The sequence below is a fragment of the Pezoporus flaviventris genome, unplaced genomic scaffold (assembly GCF_033815535.1).
Source record: "Pezoporus flaviventris isolate CSIRO_AGI_PZ_B2104156 unplaced genomic scaffold, CSIRO_AGI_Pfla_v1 ptg000007l, whole genome shotgun sequence".
Taxonomy (NCBI): domain Eukaryota; kingdom Metazoa; phylum Chordata; class Aves; order Psittaciformes; family Psittacidae; genus Pezoporus; species Pezoporus flaviventris.
Window position 1 is genome coordinate 52408652 of NW_026892555.1, and position 15053 is coordinate 52423704.

The 15053-nt window shown below is 40.1% G+C and overlaps 1 protein-coding gene across 9 annotated transcripts in view; it reads right to left on the minus strand.

Annotated features, from left to right (window-relative positions):
- The window catches only part of PPP4R1 (protein phosphatase 4 regulatory subunit 1), a 61007-nt gene that overhangs the window by 5347 nt on the left and 40607 nt on the right, over positions 1 to 15053 (minus strand). For all 9 annotated transcript variants that reach the window (XM_061448807.1, XM_061448806.1, XM_061448814.1 and 6 more), the window contains 7 exons: positions 14467 to 14597; positions 12402 to 12919; positions 7731 to 7906; positions 4087 to 4179; positions 2620 to 2805; positions 1001 to 1162; positions 322 to 422 (listed from right to left, as the gene is read on the minus strand). In XM_061448807.1, the coding sequence (XP_061304791.1) occupies positions 322 to 422; positions 1001 to 1162; positions 2620 to 2805; positions 4087 to 4179; positions 7731 to 7906; positions 12402 to 12919; positions 14467 to 14597 (1367 nt within the window). The remainder of the gene's footprint in view (positions 1 to 321; positions 423 to 1000; positions 1163 to 2619; positions 2806 to 4086; positions 4180 to 7730; positions 7907 to 12401; positions 12920 to 14466; positions 14598 to 15053) is intronic.

Here is a 15053-nt window from a genome sequence, read left to right on the forward strand (position 1 = left end):
ATGAATTCAGCCTACTCCTCAAATACAGCAACTTGAAGTCTAACTGCTAGAACACTTCTACTGACTTCAAAAGCAACCAGCTGTTGTCTTCTCTTTTGGCAGCTTCTCAACATATGGTGATGGAAAGAGACATTCAAGTTCCAACTACTGTGATATACAATTATGGTGAATTTTTAAGGAAGGGAGACACATAGAGGAGGATAAGGACTATCCGCTAATTAGGAGTGAAATAAAGAATGTCACCGTGAAACACCTATTCTGTGATTTTAACATTTTAAAATATCTGTAAAAATAAAAATAAGCATCCAGAAAACTACGTACTCAGCCAGCTCAGCACGGAAACGCCAGTTCCTGCTGTTATCAGTCACTAGGAATTCCTGCAGCTGATAAAGATACTCTCGTCTTTTGTCAAGATGAAGAAGCTGTAACAGTAAATACAAACTTACATAAAAAAATGTAAGCTACAAGCAGCAGATAGATTAAGAGTTTTAAAATACAATTAATAAAACACTTGCTTTTGACGAAAAAAAAAATCTTTAGTAGGTGAAATCCTATCATGCTTAAGTGTGTGAAATCACATGGGGCAAACTAAAAACAAACTCTGATCTAGTCTCTTCTTTTACTCTGGGAAATGAGGGGTAGGCAGAAAAGTGCTGCTTTTAAAGGTTTTGTGAGCTTCAGGTCCAAAAAAGAGGCAGTTATAGAGAAACTCTAAAGGAAATCTGAGAAGTAAGCTGCATAGAGAGGTTAGACCACCAAAAAACTTAGTATCATCCACTGCCACCTACATTACTTATTGAATAAACATTCACAAATGAGGCTCTTCAGAGAAAAGAGCCTATCAGCAACACAGAACTGCAAAACATACTCTAGTATTCAACAGACATCTGTATGGATTCCCTCAAAGAGTTAAACCAGTGCTATGTTAAAAAGCAAGTACATAGGAAGAAATGAAGCAAAATACATAACTGCACTTGACTGCAGTTGAATGCAGACATACCTTCAGGAAGTCATGCAGGTGTTTAAGCACACCTATCCTCACTTCATCTAGATCTTTTAAAAAGCCGTTGAAGACAGGAACTAGATCTCCAGCTGTAAGCTGGTCTCCAAGGATAACTGCAAGTTCATGTATAGAAAATGCTAGTGTCCGCCGAACCTTCCACTGTAAAATAACAAACAAATCATTTTTATTGATGCTGCAGTTCTATTTTAATTTGAGGGTCAGTATCCAAGCAGACTACAGTACTTACATACATTCAATAGTGTCTCATGCAGTAAATAACAAAGGAAAAAAAAAGGGGGGGGGGGGGGGGAGAGAAGAAAAGACAAGTGACAAGGTATCATTTCTTCCACTTGAATATCAAGGACCTAAGGCAAATAAAAGTAACGAAAATATTTTACTTTTTCCAAGTGCTGGGAAAGAAAATAGCACTTCTGACATCAGTGACACAATCTTCCACGCTTTGCTTTAAATTCTCTTGGGTAAATCAGTTCCATACTACTTCCCTCTCACTTGTTTAATTTATAAAACAGAATAAGATACATATCCCACGATATTTCAGCTGGTGCATTTTAGCTTCCATAATAGGTAAAGTTTCATCCACACTGAGTGCCCAGCAGTCCAAGGACCAGAAATGCTTACACTCATCCTAAATTGAGGGACCACTGTTTTAAAAGAGTAACTATTTTAAGTATTTTTAAAAATAAAATATTACCTATTCTTTAGCCAGCATGTTTTCTTTTGCCCTGGGTTGGTGATTCAATCTTATTTCAGATTAGATTTGTGACATACTCTGGACAGACTGGAATACAGGGCAATCTGGTTTTACTTTTGTCCTGGGTTAAAAATTTATTAGCAAGCTTTTTTTAATGGCTGCAAAAGAGTCTGGAAACTATGAGCAACAGCCATGTTACTTGCTACATATCACTGAGAGCTGCTGCTCTGACACAGCGAGCAACAAGTTAAAGAGAGGTGAAACAATCTGAGACTATTTAAAAAAATGAGTATCTCCAAAAAAGGAAACCAGGGAGGACTGAGAAACTGTGAACCAACAGTAAAATGCACGAAGCCACCTCCTAACCACCTGACAAGAAGGAAAATGCTGCCATTTCCAGTGTTTATTTTTAAAAAGAGCAGTGCTGCATGGTGATAGTGATGTTATTCCCTTATGACTAACTAGATGTAGCCCCAAAAGGCCACCAAGAAGCCTGGTGTGAGGCTGACTCACTGAGCTCCAGACATGCCTACAGCGGCACATGTCTGTGCACGCACAGCAGCACAGTCCAAATTCTCATACCTTTGAGAATCCCAAGCACTGCCATAAAATCTCAAGCAAGCAGAGGAAATCAGAGATATCTCCTCACATTCCTGCTGAGGATCTATCTCTCAAACTGCACCACTTCTTTACTACCTGAGCACCACACACAGCTTCCTCTGAGACAACTGTTACAACTTTCATTCATTATACAAATAAGTAATATCGGCAATAGAAAGTTCTATGTAAAAAGCAGAGCAACCAAATATCCAGTAAAGGAGGTAGATCATCACAGAAGCTCAGATTATTCATGGTCACACCACAGAAGTTCACATCAATCACCGTCAGAGCTTCTTGAGCTTACCTGCATGTCAGATGCCAGTGTCTCATAGGTATCTTTCAAACAGTGCCAATTCTGCCTGCCTAATGTAAGTGCCACACCTGGCAGGCTGTAGGCACAGTGTTTGGCAATCTCGTTATCAACCGTTTGTGCGCGAGAGGGATCAGTCATTGATAAATACTGATCCAGCAAGGCTTGAGGTACAACATCCTACAGGAAGAAAAGGGTAGAATGCTTACACTGTTTCCAGTAAGTCCTCATAAGGCTTACTAAAATTCCAGGGCACACAATTTTTCCCCTACAGCTACAGAGTATTATTTAATTACAATCTCTTGATAAGAATGTAAAGTTCCTAAGTTCCACCAAAAAGTTCCAAAGAAACAATGGCACAACCGGGGGCTATTTGAAAACATACAGACCAGCCTAACAGATGGGTGGGTGGATCACTGTCTACTTAGGCAGACCAGGAAATTAAGAGACTATCTTCTGCCTTTCCACAAGCACTCAGGCTCTCATGCTGTGCAGACTGGCTGTTTTTACTCATCCACAAAAATAGGCAGAACAGCAAATTACGACACTTGCTCAAAAATCATTTTCCTATTCCTCTCAAAGTCTTGGGGAGGTGGGGAGTAAAAAACTAAATTAAAATCCCTTGGGAAAAGGGCAGAGTAGAGGTATAGTATGTTCAAAATTGCCATAAAACTTCCTAAGTAGTCAGCAGGAAGGAGAAGGCCTCTCCAGAGATAAAGACCTCTGGTGAAGACCAATCCTTCTGTCCACCAAGAAATTAAAGCATTTGAACTACAGTTTTGTGAAAACCTCTTTGCACTGATTTCAATGCTGTCCTTGCTTCAGCTGTTGTCATTTTATCTCAGGCACTGATTCTACCCAAAGGGGTGCACCAGCATTTCCCTAACACAGCTACTAAATAGCTTGGCTCACATAAGCAGCAAGAGGGACTGAGGTTCCCAGTCAAGGGAATCACCTTAGTGTGGGGTGGCACACTTTATAATGAACTGTGTAGCAACAAACATTTGATTCCTTTTGGGAAAAAACAACAAAGAGACAGTTTTAGCTTATGAAACTCTTTCACAGCTTTGCTGTGAAAAGCTGACAAGGGGTGGGAGTGGTTCCACTCAAAACACTTAACAAAAAAATCCCATCTCCTCAATAACCTAATTTACATTACAGGGTAGTTTCTGGAGAAAAGGAAAGCAAACGAAACCAGAGCCTGAAAGTCTATGACAACCATTACACCTCATGTCAAAAAATGCTGTCATCTCTTATACATAATTGAAACAGAATCAAATGCTGAATTAAGCCATTATCTCTGGAAACAAAGATTATTTTAGAACTACTTATTTAAGAGGTTTGCTGTATTTAATAGCAACTACATCAGAAATTAAATGCATAACAGAAATCCCCATATATGTAAGAAAAAAACCACTTATCTGATACATGTAGAAAAAAACAGAAGTCACTGCCATTTACCTGTACTTTGGATTTTCTTTCTTCTTCAGGGCTGAAACTGTTAGTGCTCAAATCTGAATCATTATGAATATAGTGAAGTGTAGAATCCATATTCTATGAAAGAAAAGAAGAAAAAAGGTTACACAAAATACATATTGAACAAAAAACAGATGTCTACATGAAGAAGTGCTGTCCTCACCTCAGGGTCTTTTTCTGAGATTAAAGGAATACATGTTTCATATCAAATACAATTTTGCTACAGCCCAAAATCAAAAGGTCTGTAAAATAAATCTTTTTCCTTTAAATTTCAAACGCTTGCTCCTCGCACTCTTACTCTATTTTGGGTCTCACAGAATCACAGGAAAGAAGTACCTTTGAGACTGCATTAGGGAAAATGTAACTAACATATGGGTCACACTGCTTCTCCCCTGAAGGGAAAAATAAAATATCTGTAATGGATTTTGTTGGATTTGTTGCTTTGGATTTGGTCAAAAGCTCAAAACAAAGCCACCACCATGCTTAAGAGCAGAAACTGATGAGACGTATGCTGTTTCTACTTTCCTAAAAGTAATTATTCTAGTATCTTCTCTACCGATGACCTTCAACTTTTAACAGAGTACTAGTGGACCACAGCTGCTGACACTACCCATCACTCCTTTCAGCAGTTCCATTAAAATCACATTTAACAATCATTCAAGTATCCTGGCTACACATCTGGACCTTGAAGATAAGGCCTGTGACTCTGTTTCTTATCTCTACCAATTAGCAGAGGTGTGATATGCTATGATAAACTGCTGCTGAGAGGGTGCACTGCCACTCTACATCAGTGGAGTTCCCTGAATACTATGGACTTTGCATAATCAGCTGTGAATTTCAAGATGTGATGAATATTTGAAAAGCTGATAAGGCTGCTATGTGGTAGAACAGGACAAGAGCATTTTTGCTAGGTATGAGCCATGGTATCTATCCACAGATGCTGCAGGGTGAGCTCTCAGGGTCAACACAAGCACTGAGAACATGCCTACCCTACCAGCTGTTCAGCTCGGTTTGACAATGATAATTTTCCAGCGAAGTATAAACTTCTTCAAAAATAGCCTCCAGGATACAATCTGTCTTCCTTGGTTTGACTTCAGACAGTTGCTTTTTCCTCTTCCATGAGCTGATTTCCTCTAAGCACTGGGATATAATTTTAGTCACTGAGATACATAATTACAGGTGATAAATGATAAATGCAGAGCTGTAAGGCAACTGCATACAGCAGCCCAAAGTCACCTGTACTTGAGTGGCCCAGGTGCACAGGACCAAAGGCTAGCCGCCCATTCTGCTACAATAAAAATAAGACGACTCCATCTCACAATCTCTGCTACCCCAGCTCTCAAAGGCTAAGCTAAAAATAATACTTCGTTGATTGAACTAAGTTCAGCTACTAAATATACTGAAGGGTGGCACAGATGGGAACATTTTTACCCAGTCGCTTCTAAAGTCAAGTATGCGTTCCAGGAAGGAAGATCTTCAGTACAGAACCAAAGCATTAGTCCGTATTTAAGTCAATGCAGTATCTCTATTCCTGTAGATGAAGTTCCATCTGTACTTTACCATGTAACATGCATACACTGAACTGAACACTGTAGAGAGCCAGGATATAAAAATTCAGCAGGGTTTAACCTGAAAGTTTCTTGCATGCCATACTGGTGAACCACCACCTCTGAGATGCAAAATCTCTGTCATGGCCTTACAAACCTCTTATGTGAGTGCAGTGATCCGGTCTCATGGCATTCACCCTCTTCTTAAAGAGAGGTACTTGTGACAGACAAGAGTGGGCTGATTTTAAGCCAGTCTCCTTTGTCTTTCATTTTCCTTCCCTTCTCTATCTCTAACCATTAAAAAAAAGGAGGACACCCATACCCACCCACTGAGAATATGACTTGAGGGGTTTCTGGAGGCTTACATTCACTTATCAAACCTTACAAAGAACATGCAGCCTAAAGAAACTAAAAGTGGTGGCTCTTGAGGAAAATATAAAACAGATACCCTCATCCTCAACAAAGGTACTTCATCTCTATCTGAAATTCTTATCTGTTCACTCTATCACAACATTTATTTTCATGTGAATAGAGGACCTCTCTAACATGCAGCAGTAACTCCTTCAGGAGCCAACACAGCCACAGGAGGACAAGCAAAGTGTAATTTTGCTTTGTGGTAAGTGTGCAGAACTGTGAAGGCTGCTTTCAAACATGAAATGCTGTAGAGCCTGATTTTTCCGAAGTGTCTAATACCCTACTGACATGTTGCTATACTGAGACTTAACAAAAACAAAACAAACAAACAAACCCCAACAGAATAGGAGGAAAAACAACCACAAAAAAAGCCACCTGTGAAAATCAGACCTCTCTTCACTGCTAGGGGCAACAGTCCACTTGCTCAACAGATCACAGCTTGGTTCCCAAATTTTAGGTCACTTCTATGACATCTTTTCACTTGTAAAATGTGGATTTGATTCAGCGCCAGTAACAGACTAGGAACTGACAGATTAAGAGCATCCTTTTAATGAGCAAAACTGAACCATGCAAAAACAACATATACCAGTGACATGACGCTGCCATGATGCATTTACACTGTCATTTTACACATTAATATAAGAAAGAAGCAACTGCAACTGGTCCTCTGATTAAAAAAAATGTATCAAACCTGACATCAGGAATTTGGCGCAAGCTGTTTTCTCGAAACAAACAAACCAGCCACGTTTATAGTGTTAAGTTATGGTTGTGTATAAACAGAAGTATCCAAGTGAATGTCACATTCTTCTACCCCCTATATGGTTTTGGGCTACATGGTAGCCCAACAGCTTAGTTGAAAAGTTAATTAAATGTCATCTAAAACCATTGCTCTAATTAAAAAAGGTTGAATAACCACTTTCTGTGATTTTATGGAGCATATTTTGGAACCACTGCTTTCTACAGAGCTTTTTTTTTTTGGTATCACCAAAGCTTGCAGCACTGTATGGAAGGGAACATAGTGGGTTTGGCCTAATACACAGTACAGAACAGAAAATAGTATCAACTGCTACAGACTTCACCTGGGCAGGGGGGCAGTGGTGGGGTGCTTAACAGGTTCAAGAAACTTTAAAATGTTACTGACTGCTAGAATCCACTTTATCTTTCAGCAGCCTGCATAACACCCTAGAGTGCAGGTCCTCTTATACACACCAGTAAACTACTACAGAACATTCTGACAGGGAGCACAGGGAACAGAGTAGCTCCTTCTCCAAATAGGGGGTGGGAAAGCAAGGAGGGAAGGCACTGAAGAAGAGGATTCACTTCTTATCAGTAGGGCTCAATTTAAAGAAGGCAACTTCACAGGAATAAACTGCAGCAGCATTAGAACATTTTAAGATGTGACAGTCACAACAAAGATTTTAAGAGAAACTATTTTAAGAATTTACAAGGACAAGCACAGAACTGGCAAAAACAAAGGCAAAAACCACAAATCATTTTAATTTAGTAGCTAGTAGCTTCCATACCAGCCAACAAAACTGACCACCATACTAGCCAAAAGTGGGAAGCATTTGGCTACAGTTACCACACAAACACAAAATACAGCTCTATTACTGAAGCCTTGGAAATTCTAATGGAAAAAAAATAAAGAGTACACAACTTGCTTCTTACCTCAACAGTATCACCAATTAAAGGCACAATATCGTCCAGTATAGGTTTAAAATTCTGTTGGTCACTGATGGTCAGTTCAGCCTGTGAATCTGTTCCCTTGCCAACACTGGCCATTGTCTCTTCTTGAGGATCCAAACTAGATGCTATGAGTGCAGCAGACAATACCTCCACTTGTGCTGCAGCATATGAAAGAGAAATACATGAGACTGAACTGCAATAAAATTCTAGCAAGTCCACAGATCAACTTTTAGACAATGACTAACTGGAAGACAGGTGAAGAACTACAGGGGATGTACAAATTTAAGATTACTGACTGTTAGCAAATCCCAAACTGGAGACAATTAGTGTAAAACATAAGGAAAAATAACATTCCTTTTTTTTTTCCTGAGGATTCTCAACCACACTACAGTTGAACAGTGAAATTTGTCTTTAAAGCAAATACACCCCCCACACACACCCAGGAGTAAGACACCATTGTTATGGCAGGATCAGTACATATTAATGGTGCAAGTAGTCTTTGGTACTGAACAGCACATGAATGCTAACTTACTGACTGGGTTTTCTGTGGGAGGTGGGAATAGGAGAGAAAAGGGAAAAATAATTCAAATAAAGGTTGAGAACAGGTTTATTCATACAGAACAGATTTAGGTTCTAAGAGGCTGCGCCTCTATGTATACAGTCATTCATTTTTTACATTTTTATAGTAACTCTAAAGCAGGACCTACATAGGAGGATGTTAGACCCCAGTAACTCTTTTCTGCACAGGATACTTTTAGCCTTGCATCCTCCAGAAAAATAATAAAGGTTGCACTGTTTGATGTCCTCTTATTCATCAAAAGGAAGCATTAGCACTTCAGACACTGTCATCTACTCTTTTGAAATGGATCCAGCAGTTCTGAGACTGCTCTTCTTTCCATCCCTCTGTTTACTGCTAATTAAAAAAAACACCTTTGTTGAGCAGTGTTCCTTGGATATCGCCTGACCCAAGCAGATCAGCTACCAGAGGCAATCGTAGCTGCAAGCGACACAGAATTCAGTGCAGTCTGAGCTACCCTGCCTCCCTCGTTCTCCACTTTTTTCCAAGAGGGTAAGAAGGAATTAAATTTACCCAGCCATCCAGAAGCTCACTTTCTCATAGAATTTTTTTCCAAGGTTTTTTAAAAACTCCTCATGAAATTAAACAATAAACAATAGCTTGTTTTTAAATCCACACTGCCATACCAAGTTAAAGTCTGAATTTCTCCTTCTAGTTGTTTTTGTGGTTTTTTTTTTAATAGGGTTACTAACAAGGCTTAAAAGACGTTTGAACTTATTTGTAGACAAGCAAAATAGATATGCAATACATCTGTTACAAGAAGCAAAATTACAACAGCACAATCTTAGCTGCAAAAATTGGAAAACACCCTACAGGTTCACTGGTTTCTATGTAGAGTTTGATGAGCAGGAATAAAGATAATTCTTTACAACACACAATGCTAGTTCCATAAGTGCATCAAATCTCTGACAGAATAACCAAAAGACATTCCTGCTGTATTACTATAATTCACCTCAACAGGAAAAAACATAGAAAATTAGAGACTTAAAAACAAAACCAACATCATACTAATACTTCCTCCATGAAACACACTGTGTTAGAAAACAGTTTCAATATGTTATATTGTAATATACAGTTTGCAAATACACATAGAAAAATGATGAATTTTAAAAGTTGCAAGATTAACAAAAGCTTTCTGTGACTTCACTCTTCAAGTGTTACTTCACTTACAGTAAACCTCTGTACTTTAAGGCCCATGAGAATAAACAAGATCAAGGTTAGTAAATTCCTGTAAAACTTGTAAATCAAATAAATTACCCAAGCCCATGCAAAATAGGTGGTCATTTCACAGCACCTGCTAAGGCAAGAAATGCCTGATTTCCAGTTTATTCTCATTTAGAGAAACCAAGCAAGAAAATTAAAAAGAACTATATTTTGCCACACATCAAGAAGATGTTTTTCATTAGGACTCATTTCATGCAGGACAACTTGATGAGAAGTGCACACTCCTCTCATTTTCACTTCAAAGCCAAGAAAGCTTATCCTGACTAGGTGACACATACTGCTTCAACTCTGAGTATGTATTTACTGAAAAATCCACACAGAGCTCTAAAGATTACTCTAGTAGCAAGAGTGAAGCTATCTGCAGCAGAAATTGAGAATTTTCCATTACATATTCCCCACACATGCCCCACTGTCAGTCTGCATGCTTGGACCACCACATAGGGGCTTAATGGGATGGAGACCACAAGTATCCTGATTTCCTCTGCCTGCCCTAGAGGAAGGAGATAATGACACAAACGTTCATCTTGTCAGCTTCCTGTCAATTCTACAATGCCAAGATGTGGTGATGAAGGACTGGAGAGGCCAAACTCCCAAGGATTTCACTGACTGGCAAGTATCTTCTTTGTTGAGTGCTTCTCCATAGGTCCTTGTCACACCAAGGGTGACTCTAGTGCTGTAATTTACCAAAAGGTGAATGACCCCACATCTGTAAACATCTTAAGGTTCCAGCTTAGCAAAGGAGGAAAAGAAAGAATGCATGTGCAAGTACGTGCATATGTGTGCACAGACTCTAGGTGGCTGCCTTGATACTGAAACTTGAAACAGCTTCCTAATGAGCTGTCTTCACCACCGCAGGCTCAGGTGCCAGGGCATGTCCCCTCATAATCCCATCACACAGAGACACAGTCCAAGATCTGTACTGATACCCTCCTGACTAAGGTGGCTGCTGCTGCTGCTCCTCCTCATCTCCCACAAAGGTCTTTCCTGAAGCTAGAAGACAGGCAGACAGAAAACCATTAAAAATACAAAAGATAAGGGTCCCTTCTCACACATGACAGGGAAAAAAGCCCTAGAGCTCTTGGGAAGCAAGGTTTTGGGAGGAAAACTGGAAGGGAATCTGCTGGCTAACCAGCTTTCACAACTACCTTCAGTAAAAATTGAAGTGTAAAGGTCAGCTATGTGCATAACACAGAACTCATGGTAAAATAAAGGTCGATGTTCACTGGACCTTAAACCACCTGCTAATTAACTCTTGCTTTGACTTTTGCTTCAGGTGAGAAGTACTTTTCAGCAAAGAATTATTTACTCTTGGCTACTGTACCTGTATCCTAACAATAACTGGCAAAACCTTTAAATTCAAAACCACACTTTATCTGGCCTTATTAAATTTCCTGGTCCTCAGGAGTTTCTGTCCTTTCAGTGTGCTTTATTATTGTTTTCTGTTTCTCCTCACATTTCACTAGAAGACAATATTTACAAGTTGTATGCTCCCTTTCTTTCATGAAGAATTTGCTTTCCTTACCCTCACTTCTTACTCCAAGGCAAAAGTACATTATTGGGCACAGAGGAGTTTCTTCTCCACTTCCTCCCCACCTACTGTTCCATTAGCACCATATTTTAGATGCTTGCCGCAGGCAGTGCTAGTAGCCTAACTTAAAAACAATTTTTGTAAGGAATGGGATCAACTGACCACACATTTAGGCTGGTTTATCCCTATCAGGTCTCCATTTGGCAAAGCAGCCTGTAACTGGCATAAACCACAGTTAACCCCAGTAACCTGCAAGTCAGGCTTACTTCCCTCAAACAACATTCAGAAAAGCTGACATTACATGATTTAGCACTTTCTATGCAGAACATCATCAGACAAATCAAGCTGAAGAAAGTGTCCCTGGAAGGAAAAATAAAGAAAAAAAACATCTGTGGAAAGAAAAGCAACCTCTGAAGTAAGTGAAGACAGCAGCAGCCTCAGGGAGCTGTAAAAAGGTGAGCTGAATAAGGACCCTCGGATCATTTTAAAAGAGCTGGCATACTTCAGAGGAATGTGCAGGTTTCCGTCTCCCAGTCTGAGACCCTCAAGGCTATGTGGCCAGTGGACTGGAAAGGTCCTATTAACAGCGATTACATACAACTGCTTGACTTTACATAGCCTGTGTAGCTCTGCTAGCCTAGGAGGTCTCTCTGATGTGCTGCTCCCAGAAGCCAGGCATACTTATGAAACCCTTCTCTACTCTTCAAGAGCTTCTAAATGGAGGCTGTGTATTCACTTCAATAATTCAGTCTGGATCAATTCTCAGTTAGACCAAATAAACTTGGCACACTTGAAGGCAAAAACACAAGACTGCAATAATAAAGACCTTACAGAAAAATGGAGAAGACTAACTGATTAAAACTAAAATGGATAATGCATAAAATGAAAACTGTGTATCACAGTTCAATATTAAAAACAATTAAATCTGCCTCCTTATTTAGCATGTATACTAACTACAAATTAATTTCCTGATCAACAGCTTATGCCATTGAACCATCTATTTGATTATACTGTCAAGACAGGCAGGCAGAAGTTTATACTGATAACTGGATGTGTATTCCATGCCCTGGGTTCAGTGTAAACTGTGACAATTCACTTTATGGAAAGAACTGTACCACCTTTAAACATTTTTACACAAATGAAAGGGCCCTTTTAGTTAATCATCCATTTTCATAATTAAATCAAAATAGATACAATCTCTTTAAGGACCAGGAGAAAGTAGTACTTCTGACTTTTAAAATGACAGAAAGGTTAAAACCCACACTGCTAAAGCAACATATCCATACCTCCAAACACTAAAAATGCTTCAGTATCTTTACTATACCTTTAACATCTGGATCGTCCATATGGGGTTCCAAATTTTCTATCATTTCTTCCAATTCTTTCCTTTTTGTCATAGGAATGTTTGAAGATACTTGCATAGTGAGTTCCTGAATTTCTCTGTCAAGTATTATCTCAGAAGTCTGCTGAAGCTCAAGGTCAATATCTATTTCAGGAAGTGGAGTCCTCCAGAAATGGAAAGAGTTGTACAATTCCTGCTCTGAAAGAGAGGTTTCCTGTGAATTCAGCCTGGCCTCCCGCAGACCTGCTGTACAGCAATGAGAACTGTGCTCGTTCTCATCAGCCATTTCCCCACAAGATTCTGAGGACAAAGTGCAATGGAAGGATGACTCAGTCTGGAAATCACTTTCCCTCTGGGAGTGATTTGACACTGTATTTTGATCTTCCATGGCATTTTCAAGTTTTGTTGCAAAATCATCGTTATCAACATGTGAAGACAGATCCTCTGTCCTGTTGTGCTCATCCTCTGTTGTAACATCTTCTGTAGTCCTGACTTGCTCACTGTTGAGTGCCAAAGCAATTGAACATTTAAAAACCAAAATATACTCATTGCAAACAGATGCTCTTGAGAAGTCACACACATGCTATCAGCTTGCCATTTATGAAACTAGATTTACTTATAGCATGGCAAAATAAATCACAGAATTACAGAATGGCTGAGGTTGGAAGGGCCCTCTGGAGGCCATCTTGGCCATCCTCCCTGTTGAAGCAGAGCCACCCAAAAGCAGTTGCCCAGTGCTTTTGAATACTTTGGAGGATGGTGACTCCACAGCTTCCCTGTGCAATCTCTGCCCATGCTTGGTCGGCCCTCACAGGTGTAAAAAAAAAATATTAAAAAATTATATATATACTTTTTTTTCCCCCGATGTTCAGAGGGAACTTCCTGTGTTTCAGGTTGTGCCCATTGCACACTGTTCTGGCACTGGGCACCACTGAAAAAGCCTGGCTCTGTCCTCTTTGCAGCCTCCCTTGAGTGTTTCTACATACTGATAAGGTGCCCCCTGAGCCTTCTCTTCTCCAGGCTGAGCAGTCCCAGCTCTCTCAGCCTCTCCTCATAGGAGAGATACTCCAGGCCCTTCAATACTTTTGTTGGACTCTTTCCGGTATGTCCACTTGCACTGAGGAGCCCAGAACTGAATCCAGCACTCCACCTGTGATCTCACTAGCACCAAGCAGAAGGGAAGAATCACCTCCCTCGACCTGCTGGCAACACTCCTCCTCATGCAGCCCAGGATACCACCAGCATTCTTTGTAGCAAGAGCACATTGCTGGCTCATGGTCAACCTGGTGTTCACCATGACCCTTAGGGCCTTTTCTGCAAAGCAGCTCTGCACTCGGTGAGACCCCAACAAGCACTGGTGCCTGGGGCTGTACCCTCCCAGGTGAAGGACTTTGCACTTCCACTTGTTAAATTTCAACAGGTTCCTGCCAATCCACTTCTCCAGCCTAAGGCCCCTCTGGAGGGCAGTGTGACCCTGTGGCACATCAGTCACAATTCCCAGTTCCCATCATCAGCAAACTTGAGGGCACACCCTGCTCCACCATCCAGATCAATAATGAAGACGTTAAACAGGACTGCACCCAACACTGACCCCTGAGGTGCATGACCAGTTACTGGCTTTTAACTACATGTCGCTGATCAGCGCCCTTTGGGCCCAGCCATTCAGCTAGCTGTCAATCCACCTCACTATCTCCTCATTCACCCATACTTCATCAGCTTCTCTATGAGGATCTGATGGGAGACCATGTCAAAAGCCTTACTGAAATCTAGGTTGTCTATATCCACTGCTCTGGCTTCTTTAAGTCAGTCTTTTCATTACAGAAGGTATATCCTAAGGTATCTTAAGTTACTGAATAGTCATGTCTTTTCAGTATATAACTGAAAATTTTGGCAGCCTGTGAAGCAAGATGAGAAGTTCCAGATCTTTCCATTTACCAAGATAAATACACAATTCATACGGGAAGGTTAATTTTCTTAAACTTGCAGTTCATACAGAAGAAAAACAAAAAGAGTAAAAAATAATTTGTAGATTTAGTGAATTCTTTACCTGTTTTCCTGCACAGAACCACCACCTTCTGGGCTTTTACCATCTTCTTCTTTGAAGTACTGGCCACTGCTGGATGGATTAGCAAAAGTTGATATGAAAGGCCCCAGAGACTGAAAAGCAGCCTGGCGGACCTAGTGGAAAGGGTCCACAAGATGGAAAAAAAAAAAAGAGTTATTTATATATATGAATCAAGTCTGCCCTATAAAACATAAATGCCCACTACTAGGAACTGGAAGGGTCATAAGCCTACTGAGGAAAGCAACAGCAGAGGCTCTTGTCTGGAAAGAGTCAGTCAGTCATGTACATAAAGTGCTAGGTAAAAAAAAAGTTAAGAATAAGCAGGGTAAAAACAGCTAAATCACAGTAATTAGGTTCAGAGGCCTATTTCCCACAACCAAAGAAATCATTATTATTTAGAAAGCAGAAGCAGGAAAATTGAAAGCTCAGCTGAGAATTTTAACAACTTGAAAGGATAAAAATTATGTGCAGTGAACAGACATTTCACTACCGTAAGTCTGACTGATGATAAGCTCTGCGTTTCTTTCCATTTCCTACCTGGCCATGTTGTTCATTTGTTCCTCCTTTCT